Here is a 22,227-nt window from a genome sequence, read left to right as displayed (position 1 = left end):
AAGGAAATGCTGCTGGGAATCTGACTGTGATGACTATTTTCCATATTTCTAAAGCAATTGGATTAGTAACACATGAGGCAAGTGCTTAGCCCCTAAAAATTGTTAGGTATTTACATACCAAAGACACTTCATCAGGGTGTGTCTCTTGATGTTTATGTCTTAAAGTAATTAGAGTAGACTTTGCCATTGTTTGTATGTTGCCATGTAAAGGAAAATTGTAAATTCCATTCTTTTGTAGAGGTTTCTGGGAAAAGCTAAGTATGAATAAGCAAATTTTATCTGGGGCAATAGTTGTTGTTTGACATGCATATTGAAAATTGCCTATTTCCATATTCAAGGAGATATTTATTTTACTGCTTTGAAAATTAGTGTTTTTTTTCATGAATAAAGTTGATATATTAATTATATAAACCAGGGGTCCTCAAGCTAAAGCCCTCAGCCAGATGTGCCAGCTGAGGACGATTATCCCCCTCACCTAGGGCTATGAAGTTTCTTTATTTAAAGACCCACAAAATCTAAAGGTTTTTTTTTTTTTTAACTGTTGTCTGGTCCTCCAACAGTCTGAGGGACAGTGAATTGATCCCCTATTTAAAAAGTTTGAGGACCCCTGAATAAACTTTAAAGGTGGTTTGGGATGAGGATGCAAATAGTTTTATGGAAATACATGAAAATAAAATCTAACTTGAATTTCATGTCTACTAGGTTCATCATTGGAAGCTGTAACCACCTGTGAACTGTGTAAAGAAAAGTTACAGCTTAACCTAGAGGATTTTGATATTCATGAACTTCATAGGGCTCATGCAAATGAACAAGTTAGTATATTTTGCCTAATTTGGTAAGTGTCTGTTTTGTGCTTAGAGGACAACTTTTGAGGAAATCAATTTGATCATGATCAGGATCCTGCATTAAAAAACAAAACAAAACACTTATTTTCCAAATAGTGCTTTTCATCATTTTGGGAGTTATTTCAGAACTTATACTTTGACTTTTCTCTTCTGCCTTTATCTTTAACTTTTTTAAGGTAAAAGGTAAAACACTAGTCAAGTCATTAATTTTGTATTTATGAGGCTTAAAAACTTTTTACAAATTAAAGTTTGAAAAAGTTTCTCAGTCATGCAATTTTTCCCCCTTTCTTTTACCAGGATTATTCTGATTCCAGCTGCCTGTTGTGAATAGTATTGACCAATTTCAAGCTTTTTCCCTCTTTTCCTATAAGAATAGAATTTGCCATCAGTTTGGGTAGAGATTTGATTGCATTTTGCTTTAATTTCTCTTAGAAAAGGAGTAGAGAAATGATTTAAGCATTGTTTCCTCTCATTTCACATTTTGAATTCCCATTTAACTATTCCCCATAAAGGATATAGATGATTTCTTCATGGTTAAATTAATGCTGATTTTTTTCAACTGCATTCACTTTAATTCTCTCTTTTCTTCTCTTACCCCCTTGATTTTGTCTATAAGAGATTAAAAATTAGTTTCCAACAACCTTCATTATTATTGATAATGAAACAAAATTTTAAAAACAGTTTAGGGAATTTTTATATGCTTGAAGATCAAGAAAAAGGTTAGACCAAAGCTTATTTTTGACATGACAGAGTTGATTTATTCTAGTATTTCTCATTAGAACTTCTCATTGACAAAAGAACTAATCTTTCACATGGCTCCCTAGTCAAATCTGTTCATTAGTACCTTCAAAGTACCTTAAAAGTATTTATTGCTATATCCACTTTTGTGATATGGTAGCTTCTCCATTGCAAGTCATTATGTAGGTTAGTATCACTTCTTAGAGGTTCAAAGGTGACATATGAGTGACAGATATATTTCCTCTAATTTTTCCCTGCTGAAAATGAAATTTTCTAATAAAAACAAAACCTATCCCTATCCTATTTTGCTGGAAAAAATGCCTTTTCTACTAATAGTGAAGAATTATTTTTATCTCAAGAGCCCATTTTGGCCTTTTGCCAAAAAGCTTTTTTTTTTTTTTTGCCTCAGAGAATGTGAGTTGAATAGAATTATAGGAATAGGCCTGATTATTGATATCCGTTCCAACATTAATTTTTGAGTGAGACTTGGAGATTTGGGCCCTTTAAAACATTTCTTTTTTGAGAAGGCTCTGGCTCCCTAAATTAGCAATAGTCTTATTAAAGCAAATGTTAAGTGCTAGGAATTGGTTGTAATAATCACTTGTCTGTCTTCCTGGCCTTGATTTGGTTGGTGAATTTTGATTTTAGTGATTTGGTAAACTTTTTCATTATCCATTATCTATCATAATCCATGATTAGATATGCAAGATGTTTAAAATGTTCATGAATAGAATTGTTTCATTATTTTCCTCTTTACATCCTCTGTAGAAGATGGATTTTTACCAAGTCTAGTGTTATTAATATTAGAGGAATAACTGACTTTTAGAATTAGAGAAGTGATTAAAAATTTCTTAGCATATTAGGATACTGCTGACGTTTTTGGTAAATATGTAGTTTAAAGTTCAGATATGTTAACTGGCCTTGCATAATGCAAAAGCCAGATAGATTTTGACAAATATTCTAAGTAACTAGTCCACTAGTTACTATACCAACTTTTTATAGATATGTAGGTTTTTACATAATGGAAAATTTTAGTTATCTAAATCCTTTTTCAGTTATGTGAGTTTTAAGTTAATAGCTAAGGAAACAATTTTGGAATATTTTCTTTATTCTGAGATTTGTAGAAAATAAAGTTCTGTACCATTTTGGATGATTTAAAACCTTTTCCCTCCATTCTTTTAAATACTTTTTTTTCTTTTAATATGCCTAAATAAACATCTTTCCCATGTAACAGATGGCATGGTGTTTTGATAAGAGGGTTTTTCTGAATATTTTTTAAAAAATGTTTAAGCCTTATCCTCTGCTATGGCACCTAATTTATATGAGTGTTTTTCTTCTGTTTATCAGGGAACTTAGTCACTGTATATCTATATCTTGAGTCTGCTTTTCTGATTTTTTTTTCTCTCATATTTTTCCTTTCAATTGAAGGCAGAGTATGAGTTTATCAGCTCGGGTCTGTACCTGGTTGTATTGTTGCATTTATGTGAACAAAGCTTTTCTGATATGCTGGGAACTGCGAGTGAAGCTAGCACACGTGTCCGAGTAAGTAATAATTGAGGTGGGGATGGGAGAATAGGCTGAATCAGTAGTTTAGCTTAGAAATATATAAATTGTTTTAGGAGAACTATTTTTTTTAAATGGTGCTAAAAGATCTTAAAAGTGAAAGTCCTTAATTTCTTTTTTCAGACATTTACTATTTTCTATCCAGTATGGATACTGTTCCAATATTCTGTTCTTGAAAACATTTTCAAGGATAGGGAAATAATGTTTATTTTTTAGAATGATTTTACTTTGAATAATGGCAGCTTTAGATAGAATTATTAACATAAGAGATAGAATTTTTTTTCTGTAACAAATTATATAGCATGGAAATTTAAAATATAACTTCCAAAATTTAAAAACTTGGTAGAAGGCACTTTTATAAGCTTATTTCTAGTTATTTGATCATGCTATAAATTAACTCCAGCGTAGAAAAAAATTTTTTTTCCAATATATATTATTTGTATCGAAACATTTTCAACTTTTGTTGAAGGTAGATTTTGTAGTTATTGAAAAACAGTTGTTTTAAAGGGAGTTAGATTAGATCATTCTAAATTCTGGGTTTCTCAGTGATTAATTTTTGATTAATCTTTGAAGATAGATGAAAAATACCAGCTCTCCCCTTACTTGTAAGTCAAGCCCTTATCTCCCCTTCCCCCTTCCCCCTTTGCTCCCCCAATATTCAATATCTCTCTATTTTAGGTCATGAAGGTAGAGGTCTCATGACAATTATTTAGAGATAAACTGTAGCAAAGTTACTAGCAAAAATTCTTTAGTAAAGTGAACTAATTTTTAATTTAAGTACTGTTCAGCATCAAGATTTTTATTTAGGATTTGATGTAATATTTCTTTTCAGGTTATGAGCTTATGTGCAGGATAATTTTCTCATTTGTTTTTAAACATCCTTTGACATAAGTTCTATGCTAGTTTGACATTTTTACAAGGTTTACTTCTAACTTTGCTGCAGTTATTAGAGCCAAATTAGGCTATTTTTTTGGTGAAGTAATGAATGGCATAGTTTTATCAAGTTAATTTTGCCTTTCATCATCCATTTTTACACTTCCAACTTACTATTAATTCTGGACTATCAGATTTTTATTGGAACATGAATTGTTTTCCATATATTCTTAAAAACTACTTGAACCTATATCCTACCACGTAGTATTTATCATAGATGGTACTTTATTCACCATCATACCAAAACAAGTCCTGGTCTTTTTTTGGGGGAATGGGTGGAGTGGGGTGGATGATTACACACCACCATTATGGATTTATTTATTTTGGCTAGCTTTTAGATTTTATATGTTACTAGACAACATTTTGAAATATATTTGCCTAAATGCTCATATAGTCCCTGAATAATTTATTTTGCATTTAACTCTGTTCCTTATTATATAGAACTAGAAAGGTTCCCTAATGTAGTTTATAATATAATATATGTGTTTTATTTTTTATTTTTTGGAAGCTATTGTGTAAATGAAGTTCAGTACTTTATTCTATTAACAAATCATGGTGAAAAAAAATTGAAAAATGTGAAATGATCAGATCATTTTATGTAAGTTCTTCATTTTGTTTGCACTTAATATTATACCCATCTGTTGGTAAATAAAAAAGAATTAACAATAATAAATTATTAAGATACCACAGAAAAAAATTTCCTGACCACATGTTTTCTAGAAATCATGGAATTCCTACTCTTCTAATCTGATCAAATTATAAAATGGTTTTTCTTTTTAAAACAAAACTGGTTACAGAATGATGGTTTTTTAATATTAAATCTGTCCCTTAACCTATTATGTACATAAATGTGATTAAGAAGATTTTTTCAAAGTCAATACTATTTTTAGCATAAAATTGAACTTCAATTTTCTTAGACTGTTACATCAAATTTAAACAGAAAATTAGGTTTGTGAATTTTTTGTTTTTCTTTTTAATGTGAAATCCAGTTGTCTTTTTGTAATATATCTCTAAATTGATGTAGTCCCCAGGTTAAGGAGTTTTCAAAATTGGATTAAATTTTGAAGTAATTTGCTTCAGTGCAAAGAATGAGTACCATTGCATGGAATAATCTGTTTCTATTTAAGGAATGTCGTAGCTGTTTTTCTTTGTGGCAAACAATGAGAGCAGCAACCTAGTATTAAATAAAAATTTTCCTGAAAAAGTAGATTATTGTTAATAGCATGTATATACATGCACATATTTCAAATACTGCCCTTAAGTTATGTATTTTAATTGATTGAGGATAAAGCCCCAGAAACTAGATTTTTATGGGCTTAAAATGATATTTAACTTTGTGTTAAGTACAATAAACCACCTATACTTATTCTGTAGATCCATATACAACATTTAAACTACTCTATTTCTTTCTGCATTGTTTCTAGTTTATTAACCTTGCAAGAACTCTTCAGGCACATATGGAAGATCTTGAAAGTAGGTGACATTTCCCCTCCCCAGATTTGTTAAATTTATTATTGCAAATTAACCCCATTGAAGAAAACCTACCACTGTTCCTCTTTTTTGAAGGCATGTGCTGTATTAGCTTTAATGTCATTTTGACTGATATGTGATTTTGTTAACACGGAATTGGGGGAGGGGGGAGAATGGGATAGAAATTTAGAGAAACTAAATTGTTGAAAACATTGAGGGGCGGGACTGATGATGATCAGTGGACTGTTCATTTAATGGGAAGTTAAGAAACCCTAACATGCCTTGAATCAATCAGTCTCAATCTTTAAGTGGGACTAAAACAGTAAATGATTCAATATTTTTTTTTTAAAGCAGACACTTATTAAATTTATATAATTACATTTAAAAATATGTAAATTTTAAGATACTGTATAAGCCTTAAGGTAGTAATTTATCATCTATATGAAAATGTCAAATGTCTTTGAACCCTGTTTTTCCATGTATTCTTCTGTCCCCTTTCCTCTCAAAAGCTTCTGCCATCATGTTGTTTAGATGATTCCTATCCTTTTCACATTGACTAAATCACATCTGAATCATGCATGTTGCACATAGCAGGGCATTCAAACTCTAGGGTGTACTTTGTAATTCTAAGGCACTTTTTAAATGATCTGAATTTTATCAACAGATTTCTATTTTTAAGAATTTGGCAATATTTTTAAACTGAGTGTTTATTTTTAAAATTACATTATTTAACAGTCTTAATGAAGACATAGTTGTTTAGGATTAAGAATTTCATGGTTCAAATTCAGTAACTAGTAAGTTTTTATGAAAAAGAACATAGGTGTTTTATGCTATATGTGCTTTCTAATGTTAATTGCTTTTGGGCTGATAGTTGGGTTGTTTTTTTGGTTGTTTTGTTTTGTTTCATTTCATTTTGTTTTGGTTTTTTTGGTCCTCAGACTTTCTGTAATACATTCTATTTAGCATTTAAAGATTATTAGTCCCCATATCCATCTTCTTTAAAAACAATAGAGAATAAATGGAAGAGAACATGAGTTATAGAAAAATCTCATATCATTTTTATAAAAGTACAAATTTGGTTTACTTGTTTCAGTTTAATTTTCTGTAAGAACAAGAATAAAGGGGAAAAAAAGATGTGTTCCTCAAGATAGGTAAACATTGAATTTTTCTTCCTTATGGATTTGGTTGTGTTGACAATATTACAATAACACATATTACTTATATCCATAAAAAAGGCATTTCTTTGTCATTTTAGGGCTATAAGTAGCCTTACAGCTGGGAGTTATAAATTCTTTGTTGAATGAAGTGCAAGTGAAGAAATTGGAGGTTAAAGTGGGAATTTAGATTTTCATTAATTTTTCAAATTTAATTCTCTTTGAAAGGAATTTCTAGTAGGAATGAATAAACAAGAAACACATAATAGTATATAATCCATTATAATACTTAAATATTGCACACACTCTCCTCTCTACCCTTATGTTGTTTTAAATGGATTTAATTTTGATTGGATATTGTTTTAAAAAAAAAGATAAATGTTACATATTATTAAATATAATACACAGATAATGACATTTTTTCCAAGAAAATTGGAAAGTCATTTGAAATTGGCAGTATCCTCTTCTTACCCCTCTCCCCCCCCCAAACTTGGTAATCCAACTTACAATCTTTAAGAACGTAGTGCTTTAGGATTTGCAGTGCACTTTTCCTCACAACAACTCATTAGGTAAGTAGTATAAATATTCTTCTTTCTAAATAAGAAAATCAACCTTGGAAAAGATTGTGGGTTTTTTTTTTTTTCCCCTACTGGTCACATAGCCAATTAGTGTCAAAGTTGTAATTAAAACTCAGTCTTTTATAACTCCTTCATGATTGATTCATTCAATTTCTTAAAGTAATCCTAGGATATCCTTATGTAACTTCGTAATGATTATCTTATTGCTTCTTGCTAAAAATCACACCTTGCATTTTTAGGAGTCTTTCTTTCAGTGTAATAGAAATAAATGGAATAGAATAGTTCCAAGAAAAGGTCACTTTTTTTGTTGTTGACATTTTTAGCTCAAGCTGTGTTTATAGTGGACTTAATTGGTTATTTTAAATAAATTGAACAAATATGTTGGCATTGCATTGTTAGTGACAGCTTCAGTGACTTTAAATTTATTAGTGTTCATAAACTAATGAGTTACCGTTGTCTGCATCATCCATTCTTGTGAGGTGCTTTTTCCTTATACTTGTAACAGATTAAATTTTCTGTGAAGTCTCTTTAAGATGATATCCTTGATCCTCATTTTGGCAATTTTTAACCAAATTGTGATATAAAACTCAAAATTTTTTCCCCCCAGACATTGTTTTCTGATAACCATTTTATTTCTTGGTCATGTTTTGATTCTGTTATTGTTCTTTCAACAGCCTCTGAAGATGAATCTGAAGAAGATGGAGACCATAACAGAACATTTGACATGGCCTAACATCATGTGAGACGAATGAGCTGCAAACAATTGATAATAAAATAACAATTAATTTGGGTGGGAGGGGATGCTTATTAAAAGTACATTGAATATTACTACTTTTATTTCAAATGTTGCTGACTTCAAACTACACTGTTATGCCCTAAAACATGGCCAGTGAAAATAATATGTTTATAGACTGGCAGTTTCATGTTGATTTTTTTTTTTTTTTTTTTTTTTTTCCTCCTTGAGGTGAGTGGGAAAGTATTAGCTTTGTTTCAAGTATTTAATTCTCCTCCCCTCATTTTGTGTTCTGATTACTGTAGTCAGATTATATTTATGGAAGATGATTCAATTTCAATTTTATCCCTTGATAGTAAAGAGATTGGATACTTTTGAAGATGGGAGGGAGGGATGGGCAGGAAACAGGATGATATTTTTCTGTTTAAACTTCCTTAAGTTGCAGTCTCATTTTGATAATCAATTCCAGTGTTTAAAAAAAAAAAGTAAGCAAGTGAAACTTTATGAAAAGCTGTAATATTAGGTTTCTAAAACAAATTTAAACTCTTAACTCACTTAAACAGCAATAAAAGATTACGAGGATTTAAATGTTTAAATGATGGAATTATTATGTTTTGATTTGAAATCTGATTGTATTTGATATATGTGGTATGCAGGTATTCCATTCAGGAATATTACAACTCTAAATTTTTATTTCAAAATTGTCTGCAGAAATGCAACTTATCAAAATTATTGCAATCTTAATTAAGCTGTTAATTAAAAGTTTTTTAGATCCCACATTCACAATTAAAACACTGGTTATCAATGTGTTTTTTAGTGTTGTCATTTCTATAATAAATAAATATGATGTATATATAATTGATATTTGTTGTCTTTTCTTAAACTTTCAGGTTTTATGTATTTAATGTTTGTTTATTATTTTAAGAGAAAAGGAATTCTTTTAGCTATTAGTTTTGAGTTCTGGAGTAGAATTATACAAGTATAATCCTAGCATCGAATTATATTCCTAAACTGAATATAATCATAAAATGCTTATAGGATGTCCCAAAAGGCTTAGTGTAATTTTAAGTTTTATCCAAAAAAACAAAACAAAACAAAACACCCAAAACTTGTCATCAAGCTTTAATAACTTGAAACTGCCCTAAGACTATAGGGATATCTTGTGTTATTATTCAAGTACTAATAAGTCTATTTCTGCAAAACTTTTTTCTAAGAGTCTCTTGGGTAATATTTCCATTCTAAAAACATATTTCTATGCATGGGAGCAAAGGTCTGAATTAAAGTTAGTCATTTATTGTATTATATAGTTGATAAGCTAATGTGCAAGACAATGTTAGCCCCTTCCTCTGACTTGGGTTAGTCATTGATTTCAGTTAAATTCAACAAACTCATTTAAATACCTTAATATAAACTAATATTGAGAATACAAAAAAAAGTCCTTACCATACATTCTGCTGAAGGGAGTGGGGCTGGATAAAGTATGTAAACAGTTACAGTACAAAGAAAAAAAACCTATTACAGGAAGATAGAGGAAGTTAATGGTATGATAGAAGTGCTGGATTTTCAGTCAAAAGGACCAGAGTTTGACTTTTCATACCATTTTAAATGTGCCTGTAACCTCGGAGAAGTTATTTTACCTCTGAATTTCACTTTATTTTAGATTGTTTAATTTAATAAATTAATGCCATCATTTTTGATGAAACATGAGTAATGAATGTTTTTGATGCCAGAAGCAAAATTATAATCAAATAAACAACATATTAAATGGAAAAGATTTTTAATTTGGCGTTCGTGAACTTTATTTTTATTAATTCAATATTACTTTCTACTTCTGTATATTTAATGATTTGGAAAAACCTGCTAATTTGTAGAGGTACAGAAGAAAATGCAAACTACAGTATCTGACATAAAAACTCCAATTAGGGTCATGAAGTCAGACACAACTGAAACAGCTGAGCAATGATGACAACAATTGTACAAATTGAGGGGGTTAGACTACATGGTCATGGTCCTTTCCTATTTTATTTATATATAGGCATGAATTCTGGGAGATTGAGATGGAGTATATTCTGGCAGTAGAAGATGGTTTAGTTACTGAAATAAATATATATTTATACACACACACACATACATGTACACAGACATTTTTAAGATCATTAATTCCAGGTTCAGAATATTTTAATGCAAAATTCTAGTTGGGTTGAATATTAATAGTGAATCTGCAGGTTTAGGCTTTTTCTTTTTTTCTTATTCTCCTTTATGTCATAAGCCTTAATCCAAGAAGCTACAGTGGACAAATCACCATGGTAATGAGCATATCAGTAGACGGAATTTTTCCCTTTCTCTTTTCCGCTTTAGTAGATTACATAGGCTTTTTTCCTCAGTACAAACTTTCAATCAGTAAGGGAATTGCTAGAACTATCTGTCAGCACTGACCAGTGTTGAGTGCTTTCTCTCTATGTTTTTTTGCAGCAATTTAATGGAGTAAATGAAGCTTAAATTGTAAATGTCAGCTTGTATGTTGATGAAAAATAGTATGGGTAAATGGGATTCATGTATTTCATAATGGAGAAGACCTGAAGTTAGGTATGTGTGATAGAACCAAATTCCCATAGTAAGAATTAATTTTCCTGAAAGACAAAGCTGTCCCCAGGACTTGATTGCCCCCTTTCCCTTTATGCAGATTTCTAAAAGAGCAAAGTCTCAACTATGAAAGAGTTTGAGCCCCTCTGACCAACCAAGTAGATGGTTGAAGATTATGCAAGTCTTCATATTTCCATGCTGACATGTTTTCCATATAAAGGCAAGGGTTTACCCAGGGTAGCTAAATTATACTGTTTCCTTGCTATGTTTGGGCAAAGTAAACCTCTTATTAATTGCATGGTGACTTACAGATAACTTCATTCCCAAATCAAATGTGAACAGAATTCCAGCATTCTCCTGCTTAACAGTTATGTAAATAACTTGAACACTTGAAAGAAGACATCTAATGCTGCCATCTCTTTAAAATTTGGGGGCATAAGCCCCCACGTATGCAATATAAATTTTTGGAAACTGCTGAATGTTATTCAGAACAGTGATATATTGGAAATACCAGATTTAAAGATAACTCTTGCATCCGAATTTTGATTGCTTCTTAACTGTGAAGTACAATTTATAACCTCTTGCCATGAATTTCTGCACCTATAACAAGGAATTGAACAACCCCTATGGTTTCATCCATATTTCAATCCGTATTGTGAGTAGAAAAACATTCCGTGGTAATTAAGTAATGAGACTTGATTATCTTGCATAACTTGTAAAATGATTTAGTGGAAAGAACTTAGAATTTGGAGTCAGAGGTCTTCGGTTCAAATTTCAGCCCTTTAACAGTTGTCTGTGATGTGTAGTCCATGAACGTATATAGTGAATAGTCCAGGAACTGTATATTTCATATCTATAAATAAGTCCCATGATGTCTCTACTTTGAAGAAAAATATGTAGGTGGATATGAAAATTCCAGTATGTTTCTTAATAATCCATTTCATTTTATTACCATTATAATATTTAGTGTTTATATAAACTGCAATTTAGTTATACATGTAGCTTAAGTATCTCCCTTTTCAAATGAATAACTGGCTTTGAGAGTTTGGGCACATCACTTCATGCCTCACTCATTTTCCTTATCTGAAAAATTAGGGTATTGGATCAGATGCTTTATAAGACTTCCTCCAATTTTAACCTAGTTTTGCTTTGAAGCTATAAATTCTTTTTGCTAGTCAAAGAATTGTTTCCAGTATGATCAGCATTCTTTAGAGATGATTTTTTAGTTGTTATGTAAGTAGAAAAATGATTTTGTGATTTAAAAAACCTTTTTTCCCCTTTATCTTAGAAGCTTATATTTGGATCGTGGTTCAAAATTTTGCTTTGAATCTGTATCTGAAATTATCAGTTCTTATTGAAATTAAGCAACATACTCATTTTCTTCTGCATCTACTAAAATACAGTCATCATTATAAGAAAGTTGAGGTGCTGTTGTGTAAGCTGTATTTGTTAGGCCAGAAGTGAGATTTCTTTTGTAGAGGAACCAAACTATTGCTCCTGTAATTGTCAGGATTGTAGTGCTGGCAATCACCAATGCTGTTATTAAAATATGGTTATCTGTGAAGGGAAAAGAAAAAGAAATTACATGTTAGGGACCAAACTCTTCATATTTCAACATCTGGGAAATGTTGGTATAAGGCATGCCTAATTAAGTTTTTTATTTCTAGTAATTTTCTTAAAATATAGGTCTGACCATGCCATTCTGGTATCTTGGCATTTAAAGCCCTTTACAATCTAACTCCACCCTACTTTTCTAGCCTCATTGTATATTACCCCTTTTCATGCACTCTCTGGTCCTGTCAAATTGGCCATCATATTCTTAACATGAGACCCAATCCATTTTCTATCTTGTCTGCACAGGTTGTCCCTCATGAAATCTCTTTTCTTCATCTCTTAGAATCCCCCTTTTTTCTTCAAACCTCTGCTCACTTATATAAGGACTTAATTCTCCTGGATGCCTCCTTCCTAACTTTAAATGATTTTGATGTTTAGCCTGATAGAATGTAAACTTATTGAATGTATGAATTATTTGATTTTTTTTCTTTGTATGCCCCACATCTAAAAATGTATATGGCACCTACGTATTTAATGATTGAGTTCTAAGCCATCTAAATCGTCAAAAATACTTGAATATCTGGATTTCATGGGTTTGTGTGTTTGTTCCAGTGATGACTAAATTAAATTTAATCATTAAATTGTGAGACCCATAATTTCTTTTTTTTTTTTTTTCATCTTTTACTATTTGAGAAAAATCGGTAATGTAGTGTTAAGTTGGGACATGAAGAAAATGACAAGATTCTTGTGGACAAGCAGTTTTTTTTTTAATGTCCAAGTTTCATTCATTTCTTCTGAATTAGTCAACAGTTTCTATTAACATCCTGCATTAATAACTATCTCATACATTTCAATTGTCTCCATTTTTATAAAGGAGACAACATAAGATTGAATGATAGATTTTTCTTGATATTGTCTAAAGCAGCCATTTCCCTAGGTTTTTTAGTTCAGAACTGCTTCAAAAACAATTTAAAAGATGCTAAAATGGCCTGCCAACATTGTAGGATACAACATTGAAAACATTCAGAACAATTTGGTTTGTTTTTGCCATTTAAAACTGTTGTATTCTAGGATTTGCTACTACTAATGCATTGAACATTAGGTTTATAACTATTCAGAAGGAGACCTTTGAAAACTATAAACAGGCTCTGTTTGGTTTTTGTTGTTGTTGTTTTGTTTTGGTGACTATATAAAAGGCAAGACAGATTTAAGGAAATCTCTAAATGGAACTATTCATCTACAAACAATTCCTTCAATATTTAAAAAGCAACAACAGAGCCAAGTGTTTTTTTACACTTTAAAATCACTTCTGCAAACCTAAGGTTCACTGGATCTAAATGCTTAGACCAGAAATGCTTCAACTTTATTATTAAAATGGTGATTTGGGGTCCTTTGGGAATTACATTTGTAATGATTAATTGTTAAAATTGAGTAATTGCAATAAAGTGCTCATGACATCCAGATGATGCTTTTAGATAGTACTAAATTTGAATTTTTTTAGGAGTTTTCATTATTCCCGATGTAAAAGGATACCCAGAGAGAAATTGGTTCTCACCTGTCCCAGAAAGAAATAATACTATCTTTTGGTAAGCTGACAGTAGCTTACTTGGCAAAAGTAAAGTAGATTGAAATAGAAGGCTCCTTACTATACTTTCACAGTTACATCCAAATAGCTATGTATTAAATGTGCTATAATTAGTATATAAATCTTTGTGATGACTTTAGGAATAGAGAAAATTCTTACCCAATTCAAGCAAACCAAAAAAAAAAAAAAAAAAATGCACATCTTCATCTAATCTTCCTCAAAATGGTTAAGTGCCTTTGTGCAATTTCCTTTTCACAATTCTTACTTTAGTGCTCTAGCTTCCTTGTTAGACTCACTTCAGCAGTGTTAACATTCAGTGTTTGTGCCTTCCAACATCATTTCTCTCATGACACATTTAAGCATGGTTATAGACATTGGAGACGTCATATATTTGAATGAGTTTGACACAAGCAAAACATGCTTACCCATACATTCAAAGTCACTAATGAAAGTGTAGGACAAACAAAAGTAGACAAAAAACCGTTGTCAACTAAAATTCCATATGCTTTTTCCTTCTAAATTTTGAGACCCATAATTTCACAAAAAGTTGCCCCAAAGTGCCTGAGCTTTTCTTCCATTTCATCTAACATATGGCTACCAAAAGAATATTGGTCACCTGCCAAGCATAGTTTGTTGATATTTCAGTCATATTTCAACCTACCTTCCAAGTCATTGCTTAGGCATTTTACTTAGCTCTTTTCAACTTGAAAATCTTTAAACTTTAAAATATGGGCCAAACCTGCTCATTGCCCGTGAACAATTGTAATTAGAGAATTAGAGGCTTAAATATGCTTTTCTGGCATAATTAAATAGGATTTAGTATTTATGTGACCTTGGGTAAGTCATTTCATTTTATATGGACCAATGAGACTTTTATATGACTGAAGGCCAGACTGGATCTCTTAGCTCATCTCCCTAATTTTACAGATTAGTAAGTTTTTGTTTCAACCCAGATCATTTCTAAAATTCTTGGGTTTGATTCTCCAATTGATAAATGGTCAAAGGATATGATCAGACAATTTTCAGAGGATGAAATTGAAACTATTATCACTCATATGAAAGAGTGTTCCAAATCATTATTGATCAGAGAAATGCAAATTAAGACAACTCTGAGATACCACTACACACCTGTCAGATTGGCTAAGATGACAGGAAAAAAATAATGATGAATGTTGGAGGGGATGCAGGAAAACTGGGACACTAATGCATTGTTGGTGGAGTTGTGAACGAATCCAACCATTCTGGAGAGCAATCTGGAATTATGCCCAAAAAATTATCAAATTGTGCATACCCTTTGATCCAGCAGTGTTTCTATTGGGCTTATATCCCAAAGAAATACTAAAGAAGGGAAAGGGACCTGTATGTGCCAAAATGTTTGTGGCAGCCCTATTTGTAGTGGCTAGAAACTGGAAAATGAATGGATGCCCATCAATTGGAGAATGGCTGGGTAAATTGTGGTATATGAATGTTATGGAATATTATTGTTCTCTAAGAAATGACCAGCAGGATGAATACAGAGAGGCTTGGAGAGACTTACAGGAACTGATGCTAAGTGAAATGAGCAGAACCAGGAGATCATTATACACTTCGACAACGATATTGTATGAGGACATATTTTGATGGAAGTGGATTTCTTTGACAAAGAGACCTGAGTTTCAATTGATAAATGATGGACAGAAGCAGCTACGCCCAAAGAAAGAACACTGGGAAACGAATGTGAACTATCTGCATTTTTGTTTTTCTTCCTGGGTTATTTATACCTTCTGAATCCAATTCTCCCTGTGCAACAAGAGAACTGTTCGGTTCTGCAAACATATATTGTATCTAGGATATACTGCAACATATCCAACATATAAAGGACTGCTTGCCATCTAGGGGAGGGGGTGGAGGTAGGGAGGGGAAAAAAATCGGAACAGAAACGAGTGCAAGGGATAATGTTGTAAAAAAAATTACCCTGGCATAGATTCTGTCAATATAAAGTAATTATTAAATAAAAATTAAAAAAATAAAATAAAATAAAATAAAATATGCTGATATAAAAAAAAAAAATTCTTGGGTTTGGAGTCAGAAAGACCTGAGTTTAAATCCAACCTCAGACACTTAGTGTCTGACCCTGGGCAATTTCTTGCCTCCATTTCCCCATCTGTAAAATGGAAATCATAAAACAAATATCTTCCAAGGTTATTAAGATAAAAGAAAAATAATTGTAAAAATTGCTTAACACTCTGTGGCACATAATGCTATATAAATATCGGTAATAAATTATGTTTATTATTAGCTGGGGAAAAACCACTTTTCAAGGATAGTATAACAAAGTTTTTTTGGTTCTCTGGATTCTTTACAGGCAACTTTTTGCAGCTCTATCAAAAAGTATTGCTAAAATGTGCAAGCATGCAGTTCTTTCCTTTTACAAACTTTAAGTACCTTCACCTTTGTGTGAGATAATTCAGCTAGCTAAATCTAAGAGAATTGATTTGCAAGTTAGGAAGAAAAATTAAAGACTTAAGATCATAAATGGCAGCAAAAGATCCCATGCCATATAATGATGTCTGAGTTCCTATCCCCTAGAACTTTCTTATATGTGCACTTATTTTTGCAGTGATAATAGCTTATATGTTTTATATTTTTATATGGATTCCATGGTTACTTGCAAATTCATGCCAGTAATTGTAATGGGCCAGAACTTGAAACAAGGATTCTTACAAAGTGCTCAGTGGAATGATGAGACAATGGTTATCTAGTTTAGCGTGGTGATTAATAGTTCTCTAGTTCAGTATGATTGATTTAATCTTACAACAAATAATAATTCCTTAGTGATATAATGATTGGTTTATACTCAGTATTATAAACTGGGACAAATTCAACTCCTGATGGCTCCCCATTTCATCACTGAAACCAAGTCCCCTCTGAAAGATCTCCAGAAAGCTAGCCCAGGGCCTCAGGCAAGGAAACTAGACTGTGAAGGAGATAATAAAAGAATTTGGACTTTATCTCTGGTCATTCTGTGGTGATTACTCTGCTGAAATGAAGGCTTGTCCAGAGACCTCCAGAAAACCATCCAGAACATTACAAGTAATGGTCAAGTTTTGGCAATAATAAAAATTTAGCTATTGGGAGAAATATTTCCTGGAGGATTTTCTTTATGCAAAAAGCATTGTTTAAAGTCAGAAGATCTGGGTTTGGATCTAGGTAAAGTAATTTCTGTGGTTTTAGACAAATTATTTCTTTTGGATCTTCAGTTTTTAAATCTGTAAAAAATGAAGTGATTAGAGCTAGATGATCTTGAAGATTTAAAGTTCTGTTATCCAAGTAAGGAACATTAGCCACAATGAAATATTTTAAAGAAAGATTTAAGCAGATTGGGAGAGTGGTTTTTATCATTCTAATATAGTCTTTAGATATCCGTTAATTTTTTTTTAGTTGTGCTATTTCAAAAAGGATTTTTTATAAGTTTTCAGAGATAATTCTTTTAAATTCTAAATTGATCCAGATGTTTCTGAAATGTTCCACTGCAGTTAGTAGAGCATTTCTTCTTAATCAGGAATCAGTTACATAAAACAAACTTCATTAAATTCAATGGTTAGGATGGTAAAGTAATTTTAGAGTGTCCTCCAAACTTACTACTTAGAGAGGCTATAAATTCAGTGGGCAGCCTCCCTATGGAGGACCAGAGCAAGAGAGCATAGGATAAGAAGCTGAATCTATCTTACCACCTCCATGGAATGGAGATCACAGAGCTCCTGAAATGTAAAAACAGAAACAGATGTTTGTTTCTGGAAAAACTAAAATGCCCCCTTCAGAGTTTGATCTTATTCAGTTTTCTGGGGCTTGTCTTGTCTGTTTGCTCTTTGCCCTTTGTAATTCTATAGGATAGGGAAAAGTGAAGGCCAAGCTACCATCAAATCCTGATGGTGGCCTCTTAAAATCCTTTGACCTAGCACTTAAAAAAAAAGGCACCCATAAGCTGTAAGGAGAGGGGAGACTCTAAAAGTGAGGTTGCCATTTGCTAAAGTGAAATATATTAGTTCTCTCTCTGGATAATGCTAACTATGGAGACTATGGATTGAAGCACAGTATTTTTGCTTTTTTTTTTATCTACTTTTCCTTTCTCATGGTTTTTTTGCTTTTGGTCTGATTTTTCTTGCTCAATGTGACAAATATGGAAATGTTTGGAAGGTGTGTACTTTAACCTATATCTGATTTTTTACTGTCTTGGGGAGGAAAAGGTAGAGGAAGGAAGAAAAAATTTGGAACACAAAACCTTATATGTGAAAACCATTTTCACATGTATTTGGGGAAATAAAATATTATTGAGGAAAAAAATATTAGCATTAATATGATGTGATAAAGTAATGACAATTCTTAGTAACATTTTTGATGTTTATGTGTGTTTAAGCCTCAAAATCTTCCCTTTTCATGAGGGGAGACACATATAGCCACTAAAAGTTAAAAGTAGGGCTTAGTATAGTGCCATTGACACTACAAGTGCTTAATAAAAGCCTTCAAATTGAATTTAAAGTAGCAGCCTGGTCCACAAAATAGATAGTATAACTATATAGAGAGACCTGGACTTGGAAGTTTGCAGACCTGGAGGCCAGTTTCATCCCTACCACTATTTGTATCTGTGGGAGGAAGTAAGTGGGTAACTGGGTGGGCTTGCTTTTTCTTTATCTGTCAAACAGAAATAGCAATGCTCATCCTATCTCCCTGGACTTTTATTAAAATGAAATGCCCTTTATTTGTGTTGTGAGTGGTTTGTGACAGAAAGGAGACTTGGGAAGACTGGGAGGTCCAGTGGAAAGAGCACAGAATTTAGTCAAACATAGAATCATCAATTTAGAGCTGAAAAGGTCCTTTTCAGTTTACGGCTATTTAAATCCTGGGTTCAAATTCCAAGTCTGCCACATTGACATTAGGTTAGGCACTTAACTTTTCTAGTCCTCGGTTTCCTCATCCATAAAATGAGGAAGTTGAACTAACTCACCTCATTAATCCAGCATTAAATCATCTATGATCCTATGAATGGCAGATGTAGCAACTCAAGCCAGCAAATACAAAAAAAAATAAGGAAAAGAATAGAAAGTCAAGACTAAGAATACAATTGTCTCCCATATAAAAGAGAACTGTATAATCTTTTGTGATAATAAAGGCCACATTTATGCAGATTGTCCAACAATGGGTCATAATATAAGAGAAATGGGTCTTGTTCTATAAGTCTAAGAAATAAATGCAAGAGGACAATGATGTTGGCAAGGTCTTCTGGATGAGAAAAAAATAAAAAGCAATAGGAAGTTTCCTGGAGCAGGTGGAAGAAAAGAGATGATGGGGGGTAGGAAAAGGAAAACAAGCAAAGGACCTGGGGATGTTTAAGTAGTCCAAGAAGATAATAGCGGGAATAAGAGATTTTTTGCTAAGAAAAAAACTAATGTTTCAAAATAGCTTTGTATAAAGTCTCTAGAAAAAAATAAAAGAGTCTGTAGATAAAATAATGGAGGAGAAAATAAGTTTAGTGTTGATGGAACCCAAATTTTAAAAGTGAAATAAAGGAGAGATAAAAGTAATTTAGTGCTTGAAACAAATTGGAAAGAACAGATAGTCATCAAAGGAAGAAAGGGCACAATAGCATTGAAATTACAATGGCAATGAATGAGAAATTACAGATGAGATTCCTTAAATAAATGTTTTAAGAAGTCAAAATGAAAAGAATGGCAAAGGCATGGCAAATGCTAAAATAAAGGATAAAAATTAAAATTTTAAGGATCATTGAATCTTTGTTCATATTATATTTTGCATATTGGACAAACTGTAGAAGTGTTTAAATCACAAAGTCCACTTAGGGTTTGGATAAAAAATATTTACTGTAGCACTTTAATATTTTTATTAATAACTTTTTTTAATATCACCTTTATTTCCAAATGTATCTTTCTTCTCCTCCCTAACCAGAGAGTCATCCCCTAATAACAAAGATTTAGGAAGGGGGGTGGGGTGGGGAGAGAAAATTGGGGGAAGAAGCAATTAAATGAAACTAATCAGCATATTCAGGAAGTCTGAGCATCTACAATTTTTCACACCCATCATCTTCTGTCTTGGTAAAGAAGAAGCTAAGAACCTAACAATTTTTTATGGTAGCAAAGAACTAGAAACAAATTACACAGCCACTGAATGAGGAATAGTTAAATGAACATAATGTATTAATAACAATTACTGAGTTACAAAGAATTCACAGAAGTATAGGGAGAGTTATATATTCTATTGTAGAATAAAGTAAGCAGAATGAGGAAAACAATATACACAATTACTATAAAAATGTAAATGAAAAGACCAAAAAAAAAAAAAGAAATGACTGTTATGTAATTATAAGGACTGTAAAATTTGTCTCTGGAGAATAAATGAGAGAATACACTTTCGTTACTTCTCTGCAGAGGTGGGACACTATAGAGGTGGATGATACTGTCAGACTTGATTAATATGTTATTTAGTTTCTGTTTAACCACATTTTTTCTTTTTTTTTAAACAAATGACTTGATGGGTCAGAAGAGATCTTTTCAGAATTTATGCAAAGCAATAGATATAAATAAAATTGAAAATTAAAATGTCAAATTTTAGTTAGGTACCATCTATGAAATATGGTAAGTGGTTTGTAAACTGAACCCAGTTATAACTTTTGCACGTGACATGATACTGTCAATAATACATTCAAATAATGTATTTTAATAATGGTAATAATTCACTTTCTATACAACAGTCCTGTGAGGTAGGGTGGAGTATGCCAGTGAAGCTGTAAGTTAAAAAATAAAGTGAAGACTCATAATAATGGGATTTCAGTAGCCTACTTGTTATTCTTCATATTTTAAGTCTCTCCTTACTCTAGTTCATTCTTCACTGAGCTATCAAAATGATCTTTCTAAAATACAGATTTGACCATATCACTTCCCTATTCCAAAAACTCCAATGAGTCCCTCGTATTTTCAGGATCGAATATAAAGCCTTATTTAATTTTTTAAAATCGTTCACAACCTGCCACTGTTCTGCCTATCTAATCTTCTTATATTTACTCCAGTTCATTTCATTGACCCTTGCCTTTTTGCTATTCCTCACCAAGATATTCCTAACAATGGATTTTCACTAACTTTCCTCCTTTTTTAGAACTCTTTCCTTCCTCATCTCTGGTTTTTGAGTTCTCTGGCTTCCTCTGAGTCTCAGTTTCAAACCTTACCTTCATGAAGTTTTCCCAATCCTCAATCTTAATGGTTTCCCACTACAATTATTTCTAATTTACCCTATAAATATTTTGTTTGTCCATAATTGTTCACATTACCACCATTAGATTGTGAGCTTGAAGGCAGGGACCGGTTTTGCCTTTGTTTCCATCCCAGGACTTAGGACAGTGCCTGGCATAAAGCAGTTTATATGTAAATGCTTGTTGTTGCTTTTGATAGTTGGGAGATGAAACTGGGGGTGGAAAAGGGAAAGAGAAGAATGATATTATTCTGAAGGTATGAAAATGCAAGGTGGGCTAATGAGCACTTTTAGTGTGCATTTTGGAACGGACAATGCAAAATAAAATTGGGAAATGGAGTTGAAAACGATGTGGATGAAACAAAAATATCAATAGAATAAATGGATCAAGAAATTTTAATGCCACTTTCATTGGCACTAGTCATAAATGGCTTCCACCAAGAGGATGCATAGTCCTATTGATAGAAGCTCATTTTATGGAACAATAGAGAAAAGTCGGTTAGAAGATGATTAATGCATTTGCCACTGGTGACAAGAGGACCAAGCATGCTTATTAATGATTTGGTTTGTTGTCTAATGCCTGTATGTTACTATTGAGAAATCAAAATTCAGTGAGATTTGGGAGGTGACCTTCAGACTCCAGAAATACACGTTGAAAGACTTGTGGGAAGAAAGATTTTCTTAAAAGACAAAAACAAAAAGACTGTGGTAAAGGATGATGACAGAGTAGAGACTAAATGAAGAAAATCTGAAGTAGTATATCACACAAATTGTATACAAAGAAATGTCACAAGGGGGTTCTATGTATAAAATAGAAATGAAAAGATTAGGAAATGACATGAAAAGACTTTTTAAAAGGCTGTAGAAGATCAGGATGAAGAAGAGATATGATAGGGAATATAATGAATAACAAATAATTTGCTTTAATCCAATATAAAACTCCAAGACAGAAAAGATAGCGCATTAAAAAAATATTAGAATAGAATATTGAATTCTGAATATTGGAATAGAAACTGTGAAGTTTATGTTCAAATAGAGAAAAGAATTAGGAAAACTCATAAAAAGTGTAAAGCATGCTGTGGAACAGAGGAAAAAGAAGCAGAAAAAAGTAAACATGGATGAAAATGTAGGAGTGGTATGTTTATAAGAAAGATGCAGAGCTAAGATTAAAGGCAACCCAGAAGAATTCTTTCAACATTGGAAACACCCCAAACTTGCAGAATCTAGAACTGCCTCTGAAAATAATAGCATT

General features: G+C 32.0%; 2 protein-coding genes across 8 annotated transcripts in view; one reads left to right on the top strand and one right to left on the bottom strand.

Moving 5' to 3' along the window:
• MARCHF7 (membrane associated ring-CH-type finger 7) overlaps positions 1-8,876 on the top strand; it is a 47,569-nt gene extending 38,693 nt beyond the window's left edge. For 3 of the 7 annotated variants that reach the window (XM_051986292.1, XM_051986297.1, XM_051986293.1), the window contains 4 exons: positions 703-835; positions 3,012-3,125; positions 5,504-5,552; positions 7,956-8,876. In XM_051986292.1, coding sequence (XP_051842252.1) covers positions 703-835; positions 3,012-3,125; positions 5,504-5,552; positions 7,956-8,024 — 365 coding nt within the window. In that variant the 3' untranslated portion in view covers positions 8,025-8,876. The remainder of the gene's footprint in view (positions 1-702; positions 836-3,011; positions 3,126-5,503; positions 5,553-7,955) is intronic. The other 4 variants (XM_051986298.1, XM_051986294.1, XM_051986296.1 and 1 more) reach the window with 3 other exon arrangements.
• A 244-nt stretch (positions 8,877-9,120) lies between these two features.
• The window catches only part of CD302 (CD302 molecule), a 49,733-nt gene continuing 36,626 nt past the window's right edge, over positions 9,121-22,227 (bottom strand). Inside the window, exon 6 of the mRNA XM_051986299.1 lies at positions 9,121-12,154. Within this exon, the coding sequence (XP_051842259.1) occupies positions 11,958-12,154 (197 nt within the window). The 3' untranslated portion in view covers positions 9,121-11,957. The remainder of the gene's footprint in view (positions 12,155-22,227) is intronic.

This window comes from Antechinus flavipes, chromosome 3, assembly GCF_016432865.1.
Source record: "Antechinus flavipes isolate AdamAnt ecotype Samford, QLD, Australia chromosome 3, AdamAnt_v2, whole genome shotgun sequence".
Lineage (NCBI taxonomy): Eukaryota > Metazoa > Chordata > Mammalia > Dasyuromorphia > Dasyuridae > Antechinus > Antechinus flavipes.
This window is presented reverse-complemented; position numbering and strand designations above follow the sequence as displayed.